Here is a 24,531-nt window from a genome sequence, read left to right as displayed (position 1 = left end):
CTTCTTATTACCCTCCATATTACCAGGTCTATAGCAACATCCAACTAAATATTTCATCCTGTTTACTTCTACTTCACACCATACAGCCTCAAAACCGTGACCACTATTTGCACCTTGCAATTCCACCTTATATGGGCACAACTCACCTGTTACCATTAACAGTACTCCTCCTCCCTTTCTTCCCTGTCTATCTTCACGAAAAATATCATATCCATTCATTTCTATTCCTGTCAGGATGTCATCGTCATCTAACCACGTCTCACTTATACCAACAATTTTGGGGCGAACAGACTCGAGCAAAGCAACAATTTCGTTCCCCTTATTTCGAATACTTCTAGTATTAGTGAATAAACATAAGAAATCATTACTGCTTCTACAAGTCCTAAGAACATCACTCCTGCGATGTGACTCTTCAATACCTTCCCCTGTCACCACCTCTATATTACCACCAATTCTACAACTTTCTTCACACCTAAACTCTTTCCACCCATCCCAGGCCATCTCAATCTGTGTTTGTCCACTTACACATTCACTTCTGAATTCAGCACCCGCATGTTTCATAAAGTTTCTCCCCGTCCACCCTGACTCCCCCCGTTTCCCTGTTCGTGTTGTACCTCCACTCTCTCATTTACTTCATTCATAATATTCACCTCCCCATTTGCAAGTGAACAAATACCTCTCCCTACCTTACTTTTTTGCTCTTTCATATCACTTCCCACCACCTCAGATATATTCATTACAGTCATTACTTCTCCTGCCAGTAACAATCTCTCCAGCAGACTCACACCAAAACCATTTAAATGCAGCCCATCTTCTTTATACAATTCCATCCGTCCCTCAAATTCCTCCCACACATTCACAAAATGCACTCCATTCTCCTTACATAACTGCGCTAACATATCATTCATAATCTTTGCCCGCCTCCTCAATTCATCACTATCATACCTTGGCAGCACACTGACTACCTTTCCACACTGTTATCTTTTACTCTCCTTAATAATCTCCTTATATCCAATCTGGCATTTTCCTTGTTCCCATCCAAATCATTTGTTCCTACTACAACCACCAATTCTTGTGGTCACTTATTCCTCATGTCCAATGCTTCAATCCCTCTCTCCATTCTACCACCAGGAAAACAAACCTTATGCATCTTCTCATTCACCACACATGTTATTGTTGATAGTGATAACTTCATGCTGATTCAGGATACAAGAGTGTACAGAGGATATGAAATGGAAGTGGCCATCACTAAAGTAGGATAAAACTGAATAGTCTATTGAAAAGAACAGTATGTAAAAAAAAATTTTAAAAAGAATTAAAGTTGAGCAGCCTTTATAGGTAAATTGTAGGCTCAATTATGCAAACATCATTGGAAAAAAAATGAAACAGTCAAAAACAAGAACCAAACTTTGGAATCTCAGTGGCAAACTCTGAAGAAAACATTGATTCAGCTTGGGAGGCATGTGATGAAGTTGTCTGCAAGGATAGAAAAATAAGAACACTGTGGTGGACACAAGAAGTTAAAGAAGCAGTCCTGGAAAAGAAGAAAGCATACCAAAAGTTCCTAACAAATAAGTCAGCAGATGCCCTAAAATAATGCAGAGAAAAATGTAAGAGAGCTAAGTGTGAAAGTAGCTAAACAAAGGTCATGGAAAGACTGGTAAGAATTCAGAAGGTAAATATCAGGAAGATGGCAAAATTTTCTGGAAGCTATTGAAAAAGCTTTGAAATGGAGGAAGGAGTACTGTAAAAGAAATCAAAGATGATAAAGGTAACATGAAAACTGAACATAAGGATATTCCAGATGTCCGAAGTAATTAATTTGAACGACTTAAATTAAACAAGCAGTGACAGAACTGTAGTAGACAATTTTAGAGAAATGCAAACAGGAGTATATATCAATACTTGAAGAAGAAAAGCTGTCAAAAACTTGAAATGTGGAAAGGCAGCTGGAGTAGATATTCGACCAGAAATGCTCAAATATGGAGGTATAAAAGTTTTGCACTGCATAATACAGAGGGCCTGGTTAGACAGTCGAATTCCAGATGAGTGGAATTCGACTCCATCATGACTCCAGATGATTGTATTTATCAATTACAATCATCTTGAGTCATGATGATGGCATCATAGTTCCCATCTATTGAAAAGGGAATAAAGTGGGATGTGGAAATTACAAAAGAATTTCTCTACTAAGTGTTCCAGGTAAGAATTATGCAACCATACTTGAAAAGAGGCTGAGAAAAATTATGGAAGAGAAACTGGGAGAAGAACAAGCGGGATACAGGTCAAATAGAAGTTGTCAGGATTAGACTTTCACTTTACAACAAAGAGTGAAGAAATCATGAGAGTATGACAGGAATCTGTACTTAAGTTTTGTAGATTTGGAAAAGGCATACCACAAGGTGCCCAGCAAAAAGCTTTCCAAAACACTACAGTTATATGGGGTAATTGAAACATATGTGGCAATACAAGTTGGAAGTCAGCAGTTAGAATTGAAGGAAATACAGGAAGATGGTTTGACATAAAATCAGAGGTAAGACAAAGATGCACATTATCTCCACTCTTATTCATCATTGATATGATCCATATAGATGATGAAAATGAAAATGAAAGAAAGTGGCATCGAGCCTGATATTAGAATTGAAAATGTCAAACTTAGCACTTTGCTTTATGCAGATGATATTGTACTCCTAAACACATCTAGTGCAATTCTCCAGGATTCTCTAATTAAATTGAATAACAGCTGAAACAAATTTAATATGAAAATTAGTTTGATGCCATCTTGGCATCAAACACCTGTTTGCTAACCTTTCTTCTTACATTCTGAATGGAGAGTCTATGGAACAAGTAAAATATTTAGGCACAATTTTTAGTGAAGATGACAGGTTAAATCTGGAAGTAGTCAACTGAATAAGCAAAGCTGGTATGGTGGGGAGCCAGTTGAATAAATGTTTATGGCAGTGTTTCTCAAAGTGTGTTATGTGTACCCCCCCCCCCCGAGGGTACACGGCAATTTTCAGCTATGCATCATTAACACATGGAATCATTAAGAAAAAAAAAAGAATTATTTTAAACGTATATATTTCTCAATAAATTATATATTATGTATGAATTCTCCTACTTAAATTGCGAGTTACTATCGCCACGACGTTCATGTCCTGGCAATAGTAACTCGCTCCCTGCGGTAAACGCCCTTTTATACTAAGTAGTTTTATTGTATCATTGAATAAGGTACAGAGACATCTGCAGTCTGTGTAATATATTTCTCAACAAATAGTGCAATCAGAGACAACTGGAATAAAAACGGCACCAACTAATGAATCAGATCTCCCCTCCAACAGAAACTGCTGTATAGACTCAAGGAAAACCATATGTTGCCTGTACAACATATGGTTTTGCTGGAGTCTATACAGCACCTCCCCCCCATCATGAACATGTTAAAACTAAGAAATATATAGTGAATGTATTTCAGATATTATGGAATTTGGTTGAAGAGAATTAGCATTTCAACTCGACTGTTGGCCTGCCTTTGCCTTGCGCGATCTTTTTGTTAATACTGCACCAATCATATGCACTTCTTCATAGCTGCTCTATCTTACTGGATACCATTGCTGTCTGCTTTTACTTCTCATTAGTCATTTGTGAAGGATTGTTCATTATATATCTCATAAATTACTGTTAATTTTTGCTTGAAACAATGGGAAAGAAGATGACGCTATTTGGGTAGATGACTTTGACGATGCACATAAGGAAACTGTTCTCAATGCTTAAAGTAGTGATAGCAAATAGGAGCTTCTTGGTAAGTCACATCATTTTCAGTTTTTTTTCTGTAAACTTTAGTTTCCGAATATCCCACATATATCTCGCACCACGATTTTTTAGATGTAATTTTGGGAAAAAAGTGCGAGTTATATTAGAGTAAATACGGTAATTTTTTTAGCTTTCAAATTCTTAAGTATGGTCATTGTTTAAAGACTGGATTTATAAAATGCACAAAAGAGAGCAACATAGCAAATACAAGTAGCTGTAAGCAACAAGAAAACGTTAATATTGTATCTGGATCAAATGAAATTGATAAGGGTGTGTCGTCTGACATCTCTAGAGAATCAACTAGGAAGAAGATGAAAAATCTTCGTAAGTATGATATGAATTACTTGAAATGTGGATTTTCATAGGCGAGAAATGAAGGGGAACCGATTCCAAATTTTGTTCTATTAAAAATAAATCATATTTGTTGTTTACATGAACATATAAATTCAAATAAAATAGACATTTACAATGAAATGTATTTTATTTATTTATTTATTATTATTTTGATAAGGGGGTACTTGGTAATAATGAAAATTTAAGAAGGGGGGTATGCGGATATCTGAAGTTTGAGAAACACTAGTATATGGAATAAGAGAAAAATAGCTAAAACACTAAAACCAGCAGTATACAAGATGGTGTTCAACTCAGTTTTAAGTTATTGATAGGAGAGTTCTTAGGAAAATTAGGGAAGTAAACAGATGACATCAATGGCATGATCATATTAAAAATGAAGACAATAGGAAGGAACTTGACACTGTTTGCAAGTAAGAATGTGAGCAGGGCTTATCTAAGGAGGTACAGTCACTTAAACAGAATGAAAGAAGAAAGATTAGCAAACAGGTGTTTGATGCCAAGATGGCAGGAAAAAGACCAAGAGGAAAACCAAGGTCTATGTGGATTGATTTGGTCAGAAGTGCCTTAGAAGACCAAAATGTTAGATGCAACAACACTGGTTGACTGATAAGTAATAGGCTAATTTGGAGGAAAATTGTTGATAGGAGATTAATAATAATGTGAACTTAATCATGCTGCCATAGTAGCTTGAACACCCCTTGAGGATACATATCAGGAAATTGATAACAATGATATATAAAATAAGTCTAAATACTGTTTTCATTCACCAAAGCATCTTTAGAAACTGCTCTATTCTACACTATAAACAATAACACTGCTTAAAATGATCCAATCACTCACTGCTTTCATGAAATTCTGTTCAAGAACTGTTCAAGATTTACATCTCTTTCTGGTATTAGTTTAGTGGAAAGATGTGTTCAAGCTGATCTGAGTCACAAACAGATGTTTGTGAGTCAGATCAACTTAACACTGCTGAACTCTAAACTGAATATTCACTTTCTTAAAGGCTCAACTGAAAATGATTAAATATGATGAACAACTTGTTACTGGACATAAAAATTCTTATAAAAATCCACAAATGATGCTTCCACTTTTAATTTAAGTTTAGCATTCATTTTAACAAAACAAAAAAGCATGCATTTATTAGGTATCATTACACAAACTATAGAATGAAAACATTCTTTAATAAAACTGAGTTAAAATGATCAAGGAAGTCTGATGGGATTATTTTCAAATGTAATCATAATCTGAAGTTCTAAATAATCAAAGGATTAGCATAAAAATTTAGCCCTATCAGTGAAACTAAGAAACATTAAATATGTGATCAAAGGTACTGGAAGTCATTATAATTATTCTTACTCTAAAATTGCCATATTATGATAATGTACCAAAATGATAAGGAATTTAAGAACATTAATTCAAGTTGACACAGAAGTTGAAGAGCAGTTTGAAAAAATTATACATATTAGTAATACAAGTATGAACTTCATTAGAATGATGAGGTTTAAATCCATACCATTATATGTAAATAATCAATACAGTATATCTTACATAAAGCAAGCAAAAACTAACAGTTGTCAGTTATAAGGAAAGACATTTAACATGCAGCTTTCTCCCAGTTTGAGTTTGACACTTTGACCTATGGTACTACTTCGCAAACTGATTATAAATCCATGTTTTTTTTATAAGAAGTTTGGGTGTTATCCATAACAAGTATGGGGGACCTAGCATAATGAAATGAATTGGCTCAAAGAATTAAATTTTTATGTAAAATGTTCATAGCATAAGTAAATCATTATTTATTATGATAATTAGTAATATCATATTTCTATTAAGATATTACAATTCCTCAGAATCCAATATTTCTGTCCTAAGCTGTACTTTTAACAACTTAAAATGAAATACTGTATGGTGTAACATTCTACAAAGAAGGTGAGGTCACTTAAAAGATGAAAACAATGCAAATGCTTCCACAATGCAACAATATCCACAAAACTAAATCTGAGAACTATTAAATTCACTGAGCACAAAGTTCTGAAAATAATGACTGTATGAAAGCAAACAAATATGCCTAAATTCAGATAAAGAAAGACTATTCAAGTCACAGCAGCTCATGTGACATGTTGTGCTACAAATGGAGGATACACTGACTCAGTTAAATTGAGTTGTTTTATGTGTAAAATCATAATTCTTTTCAGTTTGTAGCCATTTCATTATGTAGTCTTTGTAAGATGAAGTGAAAGACAGCATAGAGATAATTCATTTCATGAAATTTCACAGCCCAAAGTTTTCATTATGCTCTGCTTATGGATAGAGCAAAAATTAATGTATTAGGTGGTAAAAGAACAAAATGAATGTTCAGTAGTAAGGGATTAATTGATGATGAAAATGTAGGAAAACCAAAAACTTACACAGTATTCAAGACAAAAAACAGTTTACACACAATATAAGATTTTATATTCAATTTACTCCATTCTATATTCTGCTATATTTTTCTAAGTGAATATTTAAAGAATGTAATCAATAAAAATCTTTAATATCTTTAATTTAACATCACCTTATTGAAATATAATACTAACATATACAATAAAGCAGCAGCAATGTGAACACATAAAACTAAGTAATTTTTTTCCTCACCAATGCACAACATGAATAAAGAAACTGTCTTAGTTTCAAGTAAATACATCTTTGGCACACACCTTTTTTTTTTTACTAGAAAAACATGCCTATATACATTCAGTGAAAATTCAGATACCCTGGCATATTTTTAAAGTAAAATATTCATACTGAACTCCAGTACCATCAACAGGGTTTAGCATAGAGGCAGCCTGCCTCACGATGCAGCTTAATAAGGGCGCTCGTTCAGCCATATTGTAGAAAGTGTGAAAAGAATTTCCAAGCTTAAACAGATTAAAAATTATTTGCGAACAACAATGACACAAGAAAGATTGGTTGGTCTACAAACTATATCAGTAGAGGCAGAGATAGCTTATAATTTAAATTTAGAAGAGCTTATAAACAGTTTTATTGTACAATATCCCTGTGGAGCAAACATTTAATTAATATTGTTATGTAATCATTCTGCATTAATGTTTCTCTTGTAATAAAAACAAAATAGCAATTTGAGATGTACTTATTTTTTATGTTATAATCTATCAGGTGCGTTATCTAATTGTTTGCCTCAGGGCGCAATCTAATCTGGTGACGGCCCTGCTGAACTCTTAAGGTTAACAGACTGTTTAAAAATATTTGAAAACTAATATGAATACATACCTTAACATTAGTTGCATCAGCAAATCTCACCAAATTGGAATTGCCATTGCTAAGATAGACTTTTAGGGTAGCTTTCTCAATTTTTTCATGTGAACCACCACTGGTTTCTGATGATGGCAAGTGTACATGAGAAGACAGAAGAGGAGAACCTCTGTCCCAGGTTTTGTTGTCATCCTCCATCCTATAAACATTTCAGAATTGTTAAAATCAAGAAAACTGTTTAAATAAAAATGCAAAGAAACATGTTAAGAAATGTTGAGAAAACTGCTTCTTGAAGAATTGCTCACAAGTCTTTAAAATAAAAATATGAAATTATCACAAAACAGGATAAATATCTCAACATGATCATCTGATTCGCATTAATAAAAATCTGAAAGAAAAAAAAAAAATTAAACATGGATAAAGACATGCTGTAAGAATATTAAACTATGTAGAGGTAGAGAAAAAAAACATGTTAATATTACCGGCGAATAGTTTTAAAAGTGATAATTTCAAAAATTAAAATTTATCATCATCAAATTCCTGACATATTCCCTCAAGGGGTGTACAGGATATGATAGTACTACATGAAAAATTTACATCATTACTAACTTCCTATCTACAATTTTCCTCCAAATCAGTCTGTTACTTGTCAAGACTCTAACATTATCAGCTCTTATATTTCTATCATCTAAGGCACTTTGTATCATATCATTCCACCTATATCTTGGTCTTCCTCTGGGTCATTTTTCCTGCGAACCTGGCAGAGAACACTTGTTTTGCTAATCTTTCCTCGCTAATTCTGTTTAAGTGACAATGCCACCTGAGATTAGCTTTGCTAACGCATTCCTGGATGCTGACACTGTCAAGTTCTTTCCTAATATCCTAGTTTTTAATATGATATTGCCATTGATGCCATCTGTTCAGGCCTCTCATATCTGCGCTCTCTAGTCTTTGGTCAAGTGTTTTACTTCTGACCCAGCTCTCAGATCATAAGTTAAAACTGGTTTGAACACTGTCTTGTATACAGCTAATTTAGTGTTCTGACTAATTTCTCTCTTATTCCATATGAATTTATTCAATTGACTTCCAACCATACCAGCTTTGTTGATTCTGTTGTCTATTTCCATATTTAATTTGCCATCGTCAGTAAAAATCTTGCCTAAATAGCTGAAATGTTTTACTTGTTCCATAGGTTCTCCATTCACAACACAGTTGACATTTTCAATGATTCTACCTATTTTCATTGTCTTTTTATTGCTGACCTTCATACCATATCTATTACAACAGTTATTCAATTTAGTCAGGGAATCTTGCAAACTTGTAGCGGATTTATTTAGAAATATAACATCGTCCGCATAATGCAAAGAGCACACATTAACATCTCCAATTCTGATATCATGTTTAATACCACTTTCCTTCATAATGTGATTCATATAGATAATTAATAACAGAGGGAATAATGTACATCCTTTCTCACAGACCAGATTTAACATTAAACCAACTTCCTGTACCTCCTTCAATTCGAACCACTGACTTGCAACTCAAATAAAGACTAAGTATTGTTTGATATAATGCCCATCGACACCATATAACTATAGTGTATTGAATAGCTTCTCTCTTGACACCTTGTCGCATGCCTTTTCCAGATCGACAAAACTTAAATACAGATCTTTGTTATATTCCCATGATTTTTCAACTATTTGTCATAAAGATCTGATCCTGACAGTCTCTATTTGGCCTGAATCCAGCTTGTTCTTCACCAAGCTTCCTTCCACAATTCTTCTCAACCATTTCTCAAGTATACTTGCATAAATCTTGCCAAGAACACACAGTAGGGATATACCTCTGTAATTCTCACATTCAGTTTTATTTCCCTTTTTATATATGGAGTACTATGAGAGATGTACTCCAATCATTGGGAATTCGTCCCTCTGTCCAGGTCTTTTGAACTATGCAGTGCAGCCACTGTAAGACTTTTATACCACCATACTTCAATATTTCTGGTCGAATATCATCTACTACTGCTGCCTTTCCACATTTCAAGCCTTTGATGGATTTTTCTACTTAAAGTATGGATATGTATTCCTGACTATATGCCTGCTGAGTGTTTTTTTACCACTGTGCTATCACTGCTTGTTTCATTTAGCAATTTTTCGAAATATTTACTCATACTTTAAAGATATCTTTTTCTCCCGTTTTCATGTCACCTTCATCATCTCTAACTCCTTTTACAGCAATCTTTCTTCTATTTCTAAGCTTCTTCAACAACCTCCAGAATATCTTACCACCTTCTTGATATTTATTTTCTATGTTCTTGCCAAAGTCCTCCCATGACTTTTGTTTAGCTAGTTTTACACACTGTTTAGCTTTCTTGCATTTGTTTCTGTATTCTCTAAGAGCACAAGCTGACTTATTTGCCAGGAACTTTTCATATGCTTTCTTCTATTCCTTCACTGCCTCTTAAAACTCCCTGTGTCCAACATGGAGTTCTGATTTTTCTATCCTTGCAGACAACCTCACCACATGCCTCTCTGGCTGAATCAATCAAGATTTTCTTCAAGGCTTGCCACTGAATTTCTCAGGTTTGGTTCCTGTTCTCAAAGTCTTTCATTTTTTCTTCAATAATCTTTGTGTATTTTAGTCTACAGTTCACATCTGAGAGCTGCTCAACTTTTATTCGCTTTAAAACTTTCTTACATGTTATTCTTTTCAATATGAAATTCAATTTCATCTTGCTCAAGACTAAATAGTGATCACTTCCAATTTCAAATCCTCTGTACACTCTGGTGTCCTGCACCAGGGAGAAAACATCACTATCAACAATAACATAGTCAATGAGACTTTTCTTATTCCTAGCCTCTTCTCTCCATGTGAATTTGTGCACATTTTTATGTTGGAACATGGTGTTAGTAATAACCAGTCCATGTCCTGAGCAGAAATCCAACAGATATTTGCCATTATTTGCTTTGCTCTTTTCTCCAAATTTTCCCAAAATATTTTTGTATGTCTCACAATCATTTCCTACTCTGCTATTTAGATCCCCAACAAGGACCAACTTTTCATTTTTTATTGTGTCAGTTGCTTTTTCTAAAGCCTCAAAAAATTCCTCCACTTCTACCTTAGTAGAACCTTCTGTGGGACCATAGGCACAAATAAGTCTCATTGTCCAATTCCCCATTCTCATATTTGCCCACATTACTCTACTTGAGACTGACTGCCATTCAAGAAGATTAGCCTCGTATTTTGTGATACCTACAGAATTTTCGAGATACCTACAGAACTTTTGAGATACCTACAGAATCAAATTCTAAAATCACAGTTTCATACTAACTAGTTGCAGTGATCTAAAGACAATGTCAATATTGCCCTGTACACCTAATTTTCATATACAGAACTGGTGTTCTATAGGTTTTGTGACTGGGATTGAAAAATCACACCTGCCCTTTTTTTTTCTCTTCTCAGCTTAAGCTAATACAATGACTTGACAAAAAGGGATATTATAGATGTCAAAATAAGCATACTAGGAGATATTTACACTTGTGGTATTTCAAATTGCAAAATCATAAAAATGGTAAATTACTATTATTATTATAATGTGACACCCTCCAGGGTGTCCAAAGACTCAACGAGGGAGGGCACCTATTCTACAACTCTCTGTCTCCACCACTCACAATCCACTAACTACAACGAACCGCAACCACCTTCATCAGTTACACCAACACTATTTACTGCTGACCACCACCACTAGTATTTTCACAGACAATCACAAACATCCATGCCCACCATGGGATTCGAACCCGCAGCCTTTTGGCTGGAGAGTGGATACACTAACCACTCGGCCAACCAGGCCGACAGAACAGAACATGTAAAACAGAACGTTATTTGATTTTCAAATCATGTCTACCATTATCAAATTTTCTAATATGTACTTAGTGAGGAGGGGGGGGGGGGTACACAAGATATTATAACAGTACTACATGAAAAGTTTACATCGTTATCTGATAGGACACCTTATCAGTTCTCATATCTTGGTCACTATAAAATGAGAATATTAGGAATGGGCTAAAAATGTCTGAGTCACTTATTATCGTTTTTAATCAGATTCTGCCACTGATCCCACCTGTTCACTCCCTTAATCAGAATTCTCATATCTGTGATCTCCAGTCTCTGATTAAATGTTTTATTTCTAACCCAGCTGTCAGATCCATAAGTTAAAATTGGTTTGAATGCTGTCTTATATAGATAGATTAGTGTTTTGACTAATTTCTCTTTTATTCCATGAAAATTTATCCATTTGATTTCATACCATACTAGCTTTTAATTCTGTTTTTTATTTCCATATTGAATTTCAATCTTCACTAAAAAGTGTGCCTAAATAGTTGAAAGGTTTTATTTGTTTTATAAGTTCTCCATTCAGGAATGCAGTTGATGATATGCACAATGTTTACCATGTTCCTATCTGCCTAATTTCAGTATCTTTTTATTGCTGATTTTCATACCAATTTTATTATAACAGTTCAATTTAGTAAGAGAAATGTGCAGACTTGTACTGCATTTATTTAACAGTACAACATCACTTGCATAAATTAAACAGCTGAGCTGAATATCTCTAATTTTAACATCAGGCCTAATGCTACTTACCTTCATAATGTGATCAGCACAGATGATGAAAACCAGTGGGGAGAGGGGGGGGGGGGGAGAGAGAGAGCATGAACCCTTGTTTCACACCTAATTTAACATCCTACATTTTAACTGACAACAACTCAAACATTTTTTTTTTCTCAATATAATATCCCATTAAACTATAAGATTGTGGTGCAGATCATCAGCTGGTAAGAGCCAAAGTAAGACTAAGACTCCAAAAACTTCCAGGTCAGGCACATTCCACTAGATTGGATGTTAGAGTAATTCCTAGTGGATTCACAGAAGAAACATCAACTCAGCTGGATGATTTTTTGGAGACCAATGAGGAAATCTCACCAGAAATGCTTTGGGAAGGAGTCAAGATGATAATACAGGATACAGTGAAGACGTATCTCGGCCCAGTAAGAAAACCAAGAGATCCATGGATATCAGATTCAACATGGGAACTAATCAAAAGAAGGCAGTTGGAAAAACAAAGAGACACAGGGACCGACGAATACAAGAGATTACATAGAGAAATCAGAAGAGCCATCAAGCAGGACAGGGAAAAGTTCTATACTAATAAATGTGAAGAAATAGAGTTCCAGATGAGAAGGCATAATTATAAAAGGATGTTTTATTTAGTTTGTGACTTAAAGCACAAGTTTAAGCCTAAATTGAATGTCATCAAAGACAGGAATGGATCATTACTAACAGAAGAGTTGGAAATCAAAAACAGATGGAAAGAATACTGTGAGGAACTGTACAGCAGAGTGGATAAAGAAAATGTGGAGTCCTCCCACCAAGAAAATTTTGATTTGGAACCTCCTCCACTTAGGCATGAAGTTGAAAGAGCAGTTAAGCAGCTCAACAGCAATAAGGCCCCAGGTGCAGATGAAATCCCAGCAGAGTTAATTAAGGCCACAGGGGATGGAAGGATAAGAGTGTTTCATAGATTGATTACAAGGATATGGGAAACAGGATCATGGCCTAGAGACTGGGAGACGTCAGTTTTCATACCACTACACAAGAAAGGTGATATGAAGGCATGCAAGAATTATAGAACTATTAGTTTGATATCTCATGCAAGCAAAATTTTATTAAAGATCATGCTAAATAGCATTGAGGCCAAAGTTGAGGCAGAGATGCCCGAGGAACAAGCAGGTTTTGGGAAAGGTAGGGGCACCAGAGATCAGATCCTCTGCCTTAGACAGATCATAGAAAAATATAAAGAATTCAGACTCCCTCTGGTAATGTGTTTCTTAGACTTTGCTAAAGCTTTTGACTGTGTTGAGCATGTGAAACTGTGGGAAGTAATGAAAATAATGGGTTTTCCTCAACACACTATCAGATTGATAGCCAACTTGTATAAGGAGCAAGAAGCCAAAGCCATAGTATAACAGGTGTTGGATTGACCGACTGGCTTCAAGTTGGAAAAGGAGTTAGACAAGGATGTTTACTTTCTCCTCACTTGTTTAGTATATATGCAGAGGACATCATGCGTTAAGCATTGGATGAGCTCAGGACATGAATTACGATAGGAGGTAGAATGATCAGTAATCTGAGATATGTGATAAGTACTCCTTTGTAATGACATGGAAGAACTAGGACTAATTCTTGACAAAGTTAACAAGATCAGTAATAACAGAGGACTTCAACTCAATTCTAGCAAGACAAAGATCATGGTTCTCGAAGGAAAAACAAACAGAGAAGCTCTTGAGAAACAAGTGTATCTTAATGGAGAAAGAATTGAGGAAGTCAGCAAGTTTGAGTACCTGGGATCCATTATTAATGTGAAGAATTGCTGTTCAGAAGATGTCAGAAAAAGGTTAGGAATGGCTAAAACAACAGTCAGAGACCTGTCTAAAATCTGGAAGGACGGATCTATCTCCATGGGAACAAAGTTGAAGATTTTAGATGCAGTTGTTTTTCCAACAGTGACTTATGGATGCAAGACTTGGAAATTCAAGAAGTCAGATAAGAAACGGATATCTGCTTTTGAGATGTGGTGTTACAGAAGGCTATTACTGAGGATATCATATACTGAAAGGCGTACAAATGAATGGATGTTAGAAAAGATTAGTAGAACTTTAAGGCTCCTTAAGGATATTGACAGAAGAAAGTTAAAATATTTTGGACACACAGAAAGGATGGAAGGAGGATGCAGTTGTTTTTCCAACAGTGACTTATGGATGCGAGACTTGGAACCTAAAGAAGTCAGATAAGAAACGGATATCTGCTTTTGAGATGTGGTTACAGAAGGCTGTTGAGGATATCATATACTGAAAGGCGTACAAATGAATGGGTGTTAGAAAAGATTAGTAGAACTTTAAGGCTCCTTAAGGATATTGACAGAAGAAAGTTAAAATATTTTGGACACATAGAAAGGATGGAAGGAGGACTTCTCAGAACAGTAATAGAAGGTAACGTTCCTGGAAAAAGAGGCAGTGGTAGACCATCAATGAGATGGATGGATGGTGTGTGTGGAGTGACTGATCTTCAGAGAGTTGAGACTGCCAGAAAAGCAAACAACAGGACTACATGGCGAGGCCTGGTGTGGAACATCACCAAGCATCGGAGTGAACATACGGCATCTGTAGATGCCCAGTGAACATAGAGAGATACACCATAAAATTGTAGCTTCTTGAACAGTGTTTCTCTTGGCAACTTGTCATGTGCCTTTTCCAGATACATAAAACTTAAACACAAATCCTTGTTACATTTCTCAACTATTTGTCTTAAAGTGAACATCTGATCCTGACATCTATTTGGCTTCTCCAAATTCCTCATTCACAATTTTTCTTAGCCTCTGCTTGCATAAATCTTACTAGAAACACTCAGTAGGGAAATTCCTCTGCAATTCTCACAGTTTTATTTCCTTTTGTATAAATGGATACTATGAGAGCTCTACTCAAATCATTTGGAACTTGTGACCAGGCTATAAATTTTTGCTACTTCCATAGCAGTGACCAATACAAAGGATGTAGCAGTTATTTCATAAGCATTTCATCAGTGTATACTATACTTGTGTAAAATGATGCTGTGCAACAATGCAGAAGGAAGGCAAAAATTAGAATTACAGGTGAAAGAATTAGAAAGAATTGAAGTAACCAGACATCCAGAATATCTTCAGTGTTCATGTCCCCCTTTAGCATCTGATTCCTTTTATTAAAGTATTCTTTCTTCTTTCTTAGCTTTTACAATAGTCTCCAAAATATTTTGCCACATTCTCGATATTTATGTTCTTACCAAAGTCTTCCTATGACACTTCTTTAACTAGTTTTATACACTGCTTTGTTTTCTTACATTTTTTCTGTATTCTCTCAAAGCACACACTTGCAAGGAACTTTTGATACTCTTTTTCCTTGACTGCTTCTTTAACTTCTGAGTCCATTATGGAGTTCTTAGTGTTCTATCCTTGCAGAAAACTTCACCACATGCCTCTTGGGCTGAATCAATCATATCCATGCTTTACCATAATTAATCTCTGCCACCCACATTTTCTGGCACATACTCTCAAGAAATACCAGACATGACAGTAAGAGTTGATAAATCTTGGAAGAAAACTGAAAATGATATGAAAATAGCAATGAAATAGCATTTGTGTTGGATGTGGTATGGTGTAGCATATGGCACACACCTGGAAGGTAACACACCAGAAAATGATGATGTATAGTAATTTTTTTGTTAATTCCAATAGGCACTAGATATCAGAGTATGGATATGGGCTGAAATCAAATTCAACTTGATTACTGTTAGAAGTGCAAGTTTTTTTTGTTTTTTTTTTAACATTATCAAATAAAGACAATCAATGGAAGCTAAGTAAATTAATGTTCATTTCTTTTTAAAGACAATTCCCCCCTCCCAACACACCCCCAGCAAGTCAATACAAAAAAGATAACATTATCATTGTCCATTCTATTAGGCGTAATGACTTGTCATAACTACATAACTAATACTTGTTAACCAAAAGATAGAGTGATTAGTTTTCCTCTTTGGTCTTTATAAGTTAAGTGTTTGTGGAAGGAAATATTAAGGGGAAAAAACTATACACTCACCATCTCACTTAACTCTGAAGGGCTTTCACAGAACCCTAAGTCTTTCCCAGTCAAGTAACATGTGGCAAACCACTCTGACATAGCATCTACAATGATTTTAACAAATATTTAAAATGAACTGATACTCCTTTATACTGATCCACTTCTGAAACTTCCCTAACCCACTACACCATAAAAAGTCAATATCAACAACTTAATATTTAACATTATCTTAGTATTATACTAATAAAATCAGTACCTCCTATTAATATCTCAAAGCAGAGAAATTAGTGATAATACTGAAGATCTTCATTTTCTTGTCATGCAAAAGCAACAAAGAATTAATAATCTTTGTACACAAAAAAAAGTGTCCCTTATCCGCTTCTCAAACATTCACAACCTTAACAGTTAACATAAACAATGTGCACCACCACAACTACCTAGTCATCAAAAAATCATTGTTGGGGTTACCATATTTCTTGAAAGCAAAACGATAGAAAGTGTGGCTATGGCAATTAAGAGAGGTGAAAGGATGGATGAGATGATTGTGATGGTAGAAACAAATGACTTGAGTGGTAATGTAAGTCGGGTAGCGAGAGATATGAGATTTTTGCTTGAGGCTGTACGGAAGAAGACAGAGAGAGGAAAGACAGTGTGTGTGTGTTGACTAGGAATGATAATGATGAGCTGAGCAGAAGAGCTGTAATATTGAATGACATAATAGCTAGAACGTGTAACAAGAGAGGACTGGAATATGTGGATGCTTGGAGTGCGTTTGAGGACAGAGAGACCGCTTACATTTGAATGAGGAAGGACATAGGCATCTGGAGAGATTGCTGTTCTGAACAAGTCAGTGTGTCCCAGGGAGGGATGGTAGCAGGGGTGGCCTCTTGTGGGAATGGTTACTTGGGAGAAGGGGGACGACATCAGGTAACACTGGGCCCAGTGAAGTCTAGAGGAGATAATGCTGGGTATGGAAAAATAACGGCATTTATATGCTTTACACTAATGTCAGAAGTAATTATCTGGAATAAGGGAGAGGAATTGGTGGCGCAGATAGCATCAGCCTGGCCAAAAATTATTGGGATCACTGAGACGTTGTTGACAGAAGAGGATATAATAACAGGAATAGAAGTCGCTGGGTACAGCATTTTTCAGCAGGATAGGAAGGGAAAGCGTGGTGGTGGAATACTGCTTATGATAAGTGATGACCTATGTCCTCTAAGAGTGAAAGCTTTGGAAAGCAGTGACACTAATGATTTTGGAAGCATATGGTGTGAGATAGAGGTAGGCAAGACAGGATATTTAGTGGGGGTGTTGCTACAGACCCAGGAGCACAGAGGGTGGGGGACCAGGAGATGTTTAGACAGTTGAGTTTGGCAAGTGCAAGAAGAATGATTGCTATGGGAGATTTTAACTACAGTAGTATAAATTGGGGAGAGAAAGATGCATGTAGCAATAAGGGAATGGAATTTCTAGAATTCTTGAGGGACAAACGTCTTGGGCAACATGTGATAGAGGGAACAAGAGGTTCAAGAGTTTTGGATTTGGTTATAGCATCAGAAGAGTTGATAATTGAGTGACCATATCGTTTTGACTTGGAAAATAAATAGACATGCAGGAGTATCAAAGAGATGAGGAGGTATGTGGAATTATAAGGCAGGTGATTATAATAGTCTAAGAAGTCAACTTGGGGAAATTTCATGGAGGGAGAAATTGGAAGGCCGGGATATCATTAGTGCGTGGGAAATTGTGAAAGAATATTTGTTAGCAGCAATAGTAAGTTGTATACAACGAGTGAAGAAGAGGACACAATTTGGAGTAAAGTGGATGACAAACAATATTAAACAGGAATTGTATGTGAAAAAGAGGCTATGGAAGAGATATAAGGAGATAGGTGAAGAATATAAGACACAGACCAGAAGAGTGACTAGTATGGTAAGGAAGGCGAAACTGGAATATGAGAAGAGATTGGCCCTAAGATCCAAAGAAAATCCTAGGGAGTTTTTTAGCTTATGTGGCCAGTAGGAGGAGAAATGACTGTGGAAGAATGTTATTGTGGGATAAAAATGGGAATAGAGTGATTGATGCAAAGGACATAGTGGAATTGTTCAATGAACACTTCATTGGAGCATTTCATCCTGGAGGAGTCAGCTTTAATACTAGAGGGATAGGGCAGGTTCGAGGTAAGGAGGAGAATGTGTTTCAAATACTGAGTACTCTGGATGTCAGTAAAGCTGTAGGACTGGATAGTATTTCACCACGAGTTTTGAGAGAATGTGCTAAGGAACTGACAGTGCCTTTCACCTGACTTTTCAATGAAAGTCTGGCTGCGGGAAAGGTGCCCATGGAATGGGAGGAAGGTAAGATAGTGCCATTGCATAAGGGCAGTAGCAGACTGGAAGCGTCTAATTATAGGCCATTTTGTGTGTCATCAGTAGTTGTTAAGATCTTGGAGAAAGTAGTGAGGGACCGTATACAACAAGGGTGCTCAACCCGTCGATCACGGAGTGATTTTTGGTCGATCTCGTCTATTCCTCCTTATTTACAAATTTAATTAAAACTGAAAATATATTTTATTTATCATTATTTTGTATTATTTTTAATTCGCTTTAGGTGTATTGCTATTGTTTATTTATTTTTCGTTAAAATTGTCAAATCCGTAATTTTCTTATAAGTCCGGGTGAATGAATTAATTTGGATCAGTGGAAGTCAAACAGAGAGCCGAGTGAATATGATTATAAGCAAAGCGTAAAAACTCAATTGTAGCTTAAATATTAAATATTCCAAAGCACATTACATTGATTTTTTACTTATGTGAATATCATAAAAAAATAAACTTTGTTTGTCTGGGTATAGTTTGTATTAGATGTTTTTGTAAATAACTTTTTTGAAGCTAACTGTATATACTGCTTTAATAAGAATATGTTAGTGTTAAAAACAAAGGAAATGTTTTTGTTGCCAAAGCTGTACAGGGCGGCATTAGAAAGACTGTTATTGAAACTTGTATGTATGAGAAAGGCTTGCAGACTCTAAGTGTAAACATCTCTGAAGTCAGTCAGAAAGAGTTCAAACAACTTTCCGATGGCCGGCAACTTACAATCAAAAGAAAGCAGAGGAGAACAAAAGGCGTGCCGAACGTGAAACTTAAGATAAAGACTCATACCGATTCTTTGGGGGTTGCCAAACATCATGCGAGGTCTCAGAGGAGGCCTAATAAAAAGGGACTGAAGCAAGCAGAAGGGGTCCCGGTTCCAGAATTGCTGTCAGAGAGGAGGCCGCCCAGTCCAGAGTCGACGTCAGAGAGACTGCCCGGATCCACGTTGCTTGAGAGAGGAGTTTCCCGCTTCCAGAAAGGAGCTTCTCGGTTCGAGACGTCACTAGAGAGACTACTTCTAGGTTGCAGACAAGGTTTCAAATTGCCGAAAGGAAGAGTTCCACTTGCCGGAGAAAAGTTTCCAGGCCAGGTTAATGTCAGACATTCACCAGTGTGTTGTATTTTCATTACAATTTGATGAATCAAACGACTTCACTGATATTGCTCAGTTAATCGTATTTATTCGCATGGTATTTCAAGATTATTCAAGTAAAGAAGAAGAACTTTTGAAAATTATACCATTATTGGAAAGGACCAGGGGAAAAGACATTTATTTGGCATATGATGAATTTGTGAAACAACACAAACTTCCGCTTTTTAAACTTGTGGCTATTACTACTGATCGTTCTCCTGCAATGATAGATAATAAATCAGGCTTCATTTCATTATGTAAAAAACGATAACAAACATCCAGATTTTTTAACATGCCACTTTATTATTCACCAACAAGTACTGTGTAGTAAAGGATGTTTTGAATATTACATTTAAAATTGTAAATTCTGTTCGAGGAAAAGCCCTGCAACGGCAGTTATTTAAATTACAGACAGATGATAGGAAACTTCTGTTGTACAATAATTCGCTGGCTCAGCAGAAGTCAATTTTTAGAAAGATTTCGTGTATTAATTAACGATATAAACATTTTTCTTGATGAAAAAGGAGATATTTATCCACAATTGATTGATAAAAGATTGTTGCTACACTTATCATTTTTAGTAGATTTCTGTATGAAATTAAGCAATTTAAATTTAGAGTTACAAGGTAGAGATAAAAATTTAATTGACATGTTAAGTTCAATAAAAATTTTCCAACAATACTTACTTTTATTAAAGAAAAATATAAATGACCCCGAATTTAGACATCTCCCATATTCATTAAAATTTTTTGAACAAAATCAAGAAATGCTTCGCTATGATTTAAAAGAATTTATTCGTGAAATAGAATTAGTTGAGGAAGAAATAAATTCAAGATTTAAAGATTTTAATAAAACTGAAATGATTGTATCTTTTATCAATAATCCATTTCAAGAAAACTTGAACATCATAGAAATTTCAAATAAAATTAGTGGGCTGTTTGATATAAACCAAGCTGAAGTAGAACTTGAGATAATAAACATTCAGAATAGTTTACATTTAAAATCAATAAACAATGAAGTCATTTGGAAGTATGCACATGAAAAATTCCCAATATTAACTGGTATTGCGCGAAAAATTCTGTAGTGTTTTGGATCAACATACTTGTCAGAATCCGCTTTTTCAAATATGCCTGTCATAAAAAATCAATTAAGAAACCAAATTACAAATGATCATTTGAATGATTGTCTGTGATTGGGGGCTTTTTCATATCAACTTGACTATGAAAATATTGCGATGTCCAAACAACGCCAAATTTCACGTTAACTTTTTTTTTTTAAAATCAACCAGCATTTCCTGTAACTTGTGAGTTTGTAATCAATCTGTTGTTTTTTCTCACTGTGGTTTTCCAAAATAGAGAAATAAATATTTTATTCCAATATATTCCAAACAACTGCAAGGACTAGAAGTTGATAGTGCATGGGAGGTAGTTAAGAAGTGCTTGCATGAAGCAATGGCTGACTGTATACCTAGAGTCCGAATAATAAATCAAGTAGGGGTTAAATGGATGAATAACACCATTAAGCTTGAGTTGCAAAAAAAGAAACAACTATGGAGGGAATTTAAGGAGAAGGGTGACCGGCAGGCACATGAACGGTATAAAGCGCAGGCCAGAAGGGTGACGAGTGTGGTAAGAAAAGCAAAAAAGGATTACGAAAGAACATTGGCCATGCAGGCTAAAGAGAATCCTAAACAGTTTTTTAGATATGTGGCAAGTAAAAGGAAAAATGTACATGGCAGATTGATTTTAAAGAATGCCGATGGTAGGGAGGTAACTGAATCAGTTGAGATAGTTGAGTTACTGAGTGAGCACTTTGCAAAAGTATATCATCCAGGTGGTGACATTGCAGAAACGAATAAACCAGTAGATTATACGGGAATTGTGGTTAATGAAGTGGAGGTGAGTAGTCTATTGCATAACCTCAATGTCAATACATCTGTGGGATTGGATGGTATACCAGCTCGTGTTGTACGAGAAGCAGCTAAAGAATTGTCAGTACCCTTGACCATTTTATTTAATTTGAGTCTCGGGTCTGGGTTAGTCCCGAGCGGGTGGAAAGAGGGGAAAATAGTTCCACTGCATAAAGGTGGTTCCAAGACTGCTGTTGTAAATTACCGACTGATTAGCATATCAGGAATCATTGTCAAGGTCTTAGAGAAATTAGTCAAGAAAAGAATACAGGATTGGATAGATGAAAATGGGATATTGTATGGGGGACAACATGGTTTTGTGAAGGGTAGATCATGCCTCAGTAACTTGCTCACGTTTTATAACACAGTGACGGCTGAACTGGATAGAGGTAATGGGTTTACAGTGATACTACTGGACCTTGCCAAGGCTTTTGATAGGATACCACATGGAACCCTAATCAGTAAACTGGAGCAGATGGGTATAGATATAGGGTTGGTGAGATGGATAAGAGGGTGGTTGAAGGAGAGATATCAAAGAGTGGTTTATTCAGGAGTGGAGTCTAAAAGACGTCTTGTGACTAGTGGAGTGCCACAGGGCTCTGTTCTTGGACCACTGCTTTTCAATTTGTTCATCAATGATATTGGAAAGGATCTGAGAGGAAGTGTTCACTTGTTTGCTGATGATGCAAAGTTGGGTAGAGCAATTGTGAGTGCACAGCATGTCAAAATTTTACAGGATGATTTGGATAGTTTGGAGGACTGGGCTAGGAAAAATGGATGTCAATTTAATGTGGCAAAGTGTAAGGTTATGCACTTTGGGGTGAAAAGAATAGCAGCAGTATATCGCATTGGTGGAACCATACTCCAGGAGATTGATGAGGCCAGGGATTTGGGAGTGTTGGTGGATAGGGAGTTGAAGTTTAGCGGGCACATTGCAAAAGTAACTAAAACAGCTCACCAAATCACTTGGCTTCTGAAAAATACTTTAACATGCAGAGACGAACAAGTTGTTGTTCCTCTGTATCGAGCCTTGATAAGACCCCATCTGGAATTCTGTGCCCAGCTATGGGCACCAGGGTTTCTTCGTGATGGGGAGGAAGTGGAGAGGGTCCAGAGACGAGTGACCAAGATGATAGCAGGTCTGTGGAATGAACCTTATGAGAATAGGTTGAAGATTTGTGGGTTGCAGAAATTGGATGATAGGCGAAGGAGGGGTGATATGATTGAGACATTCAAATTAGTGAAGGGTTTTTATAAGATTGATCCAGAAGATATTTTTGAAAATATGACTGGTGGTGGGAGGACTAGGGGCCATGCACGGAAGCTGGGCAAGAGCGTGGTTGACAAGGGTGTTAGAGCTAGGTTCTTTACTTGGAGAGTGGTAAATGAGTGGAATAAGCTTCCAGTCTGTTGTGGGTGCTACGACCGTGAATGAGTTCAAGGCAAGGTATGATAGATACTGTGTGAATGTTGAATAGTTGTTCTTGACATGATGTTAGGGCCTCCCTCAATGAGTCTGTCGACTCCTTGGAGTTTCCCGGAACAACAACAACAATAATAATAATAATAATATTTGTTTTTTTTGTTGTATTAAAATAATTAAAAGTGATAAATTTTTAAATACACAAATAAAGTTTTTAGTTGTTTATTTGCGTATAATCAGATATCAGGTTGGGGAAAGTGATCTATATAAGAGTATATCGCCGAATAACTTATATATAAGAGAGTAGATTGCCGAATAACTTTTTATAGAAAAGTAGCTCATGTAGTAAAAAAGGTTGAACACCACTGGTATACAACATTGGGCAGATGAGCGTAATGTTATCTGTGAGAGTCAACATGGATTTGTGAAGGGACGCTCTTGTTTTAGCAGTATGCTAGCGTTTTATAATAAAGTTACAAGAGCATTAGATGAGGGAAAGGCATATACTGCCATTTTCTTAGACTTAGCGAAGGCATTTGACAGGGTGCCACATGATAAGCTGATATTTAAGTTGCAGCACATGGGTCTGGATGTCAGATTGGCTGTGTGATAGGTATCAGAAAGTTGTGTATGGTGGGACAGAGGGTTACAAGTGGCATCCCACAGGGCTCAGTACTGAGACTTATATTGTTTAACCTTTATATCAGTGATATTGTCAGTGGATTGCAAGGGGATATTCAGTTGTTTGTGGATTATGCAAAGCTGGGAAGGATTATTAGTAATAGTGCAGATGTGGTAGCCCTGCAAGAGGATTTGAATAAGCTAGATAGATGTCAAATGAATGAGGGTGTCAGTTTAATACAGCAAAATGTAAGGTCTTGAGGTTTGGGAAACATCAATGAGACGCTGCATACGCTATGGGAGGAGTTATTATTATTATTATTATTATTATTTGACACCTCCAGGGAGTCCAAAGACTCATCGAGGGAGAGTGTGCCAACAGCATCGAACGATTGGCCCCCTTCCAACTACTAACCGCGCTCAAACTTACTTAACTGAGCCATTAGTAGCAGAGGCTCTACCAATCGACCAACCTTTGCCGGCAAGTTGTTATACTGGAGGAAGTAGGGGAGACAAGAGATCTGGGGTTGATGATTGATAGAAACTTGAAATTTAGGGGACATATTGTAAAGGTGGTAGAGGTAACACAGAGGATTGCTGCAATAATGAGAAGGACACTCACCTGCAGAGATGAAAGGGTTATCATTCCGTTGTATAAGCCTCTGATCAGACCACACTTAGACTACTGTTCTCAGATCTGGTCCCCAGGATTTGAAGGGGATAAATTAACTGTGGAAAGGGTACAAAGGTGGATAACAAAGATGGTTTCAGGACTGTACAATGTTAGTTATGAGGATCGGCTGAGGGAATGTGGACTGCAGAGTTTGGTAGATAGAAGGAGAGGTGATATGATTGCTTTTAAACTGTTGAAAGGTGGTTACTGGGTTGACACTGGAGAATTCTTTCGCTTGGTTGAACAGCAGGAAGGAGTGATGACAAGAGGCCATCCCTGGAAGTTACAAAAGGAAACTGTGAGCAAGAGAGTGAGGA

The 24,531-nt window shown here is 36.2% G+C and overlaps 1 protein-coding gene across 5 annotated transcripts in view; it reads right to left on the bottom strand.

The window, feature by feature from the left end:
* Nucleotides 1–24,531, bottom strand: part of LOC150107502 (focal adhesion kinase 1-like) — a 496,861-nt gene that overhangs the window by 432,922 nt on the left and 39,408 nt on the right. For all 5 annotated transcript variants that reach the window (XM_090391922.1, XM_090391925.1, XM_090391923.1 and 2 more), the window contains exon 2: nucleotides 7,438–7,618. In XM_090391922.1, coding sequence (XP_090248048.1) covers nucleotides 7,438–7,618 — 181 coding nt within the window. The remainder of the gene's footprint in view (nucleotides 1–7,437; nucleotides 7,619–24,531) is intronic.

Source organism: Typopeltis vanoorti, chromosome 4 (genome assembly GCF_054136105.1).
Source record: "Typopeltis vanoorti isolate ZY-2024b chromosome 4, IOZ_Tvanoo_1.0, whole genome shotgun sequence".
NCBI classification, from domain to species: Eukaryota; Metazoa; Arthropoda; class Arachnida; order Uropygi; family Thelyphonidae; genus Typopeltis; species Typopeltis vanoorti.
The sequence above is the reverse complement of the archived record's forward strand: the minus strand, read 5'-3'. Positions and strand labels throughout refer to the sequence as shown.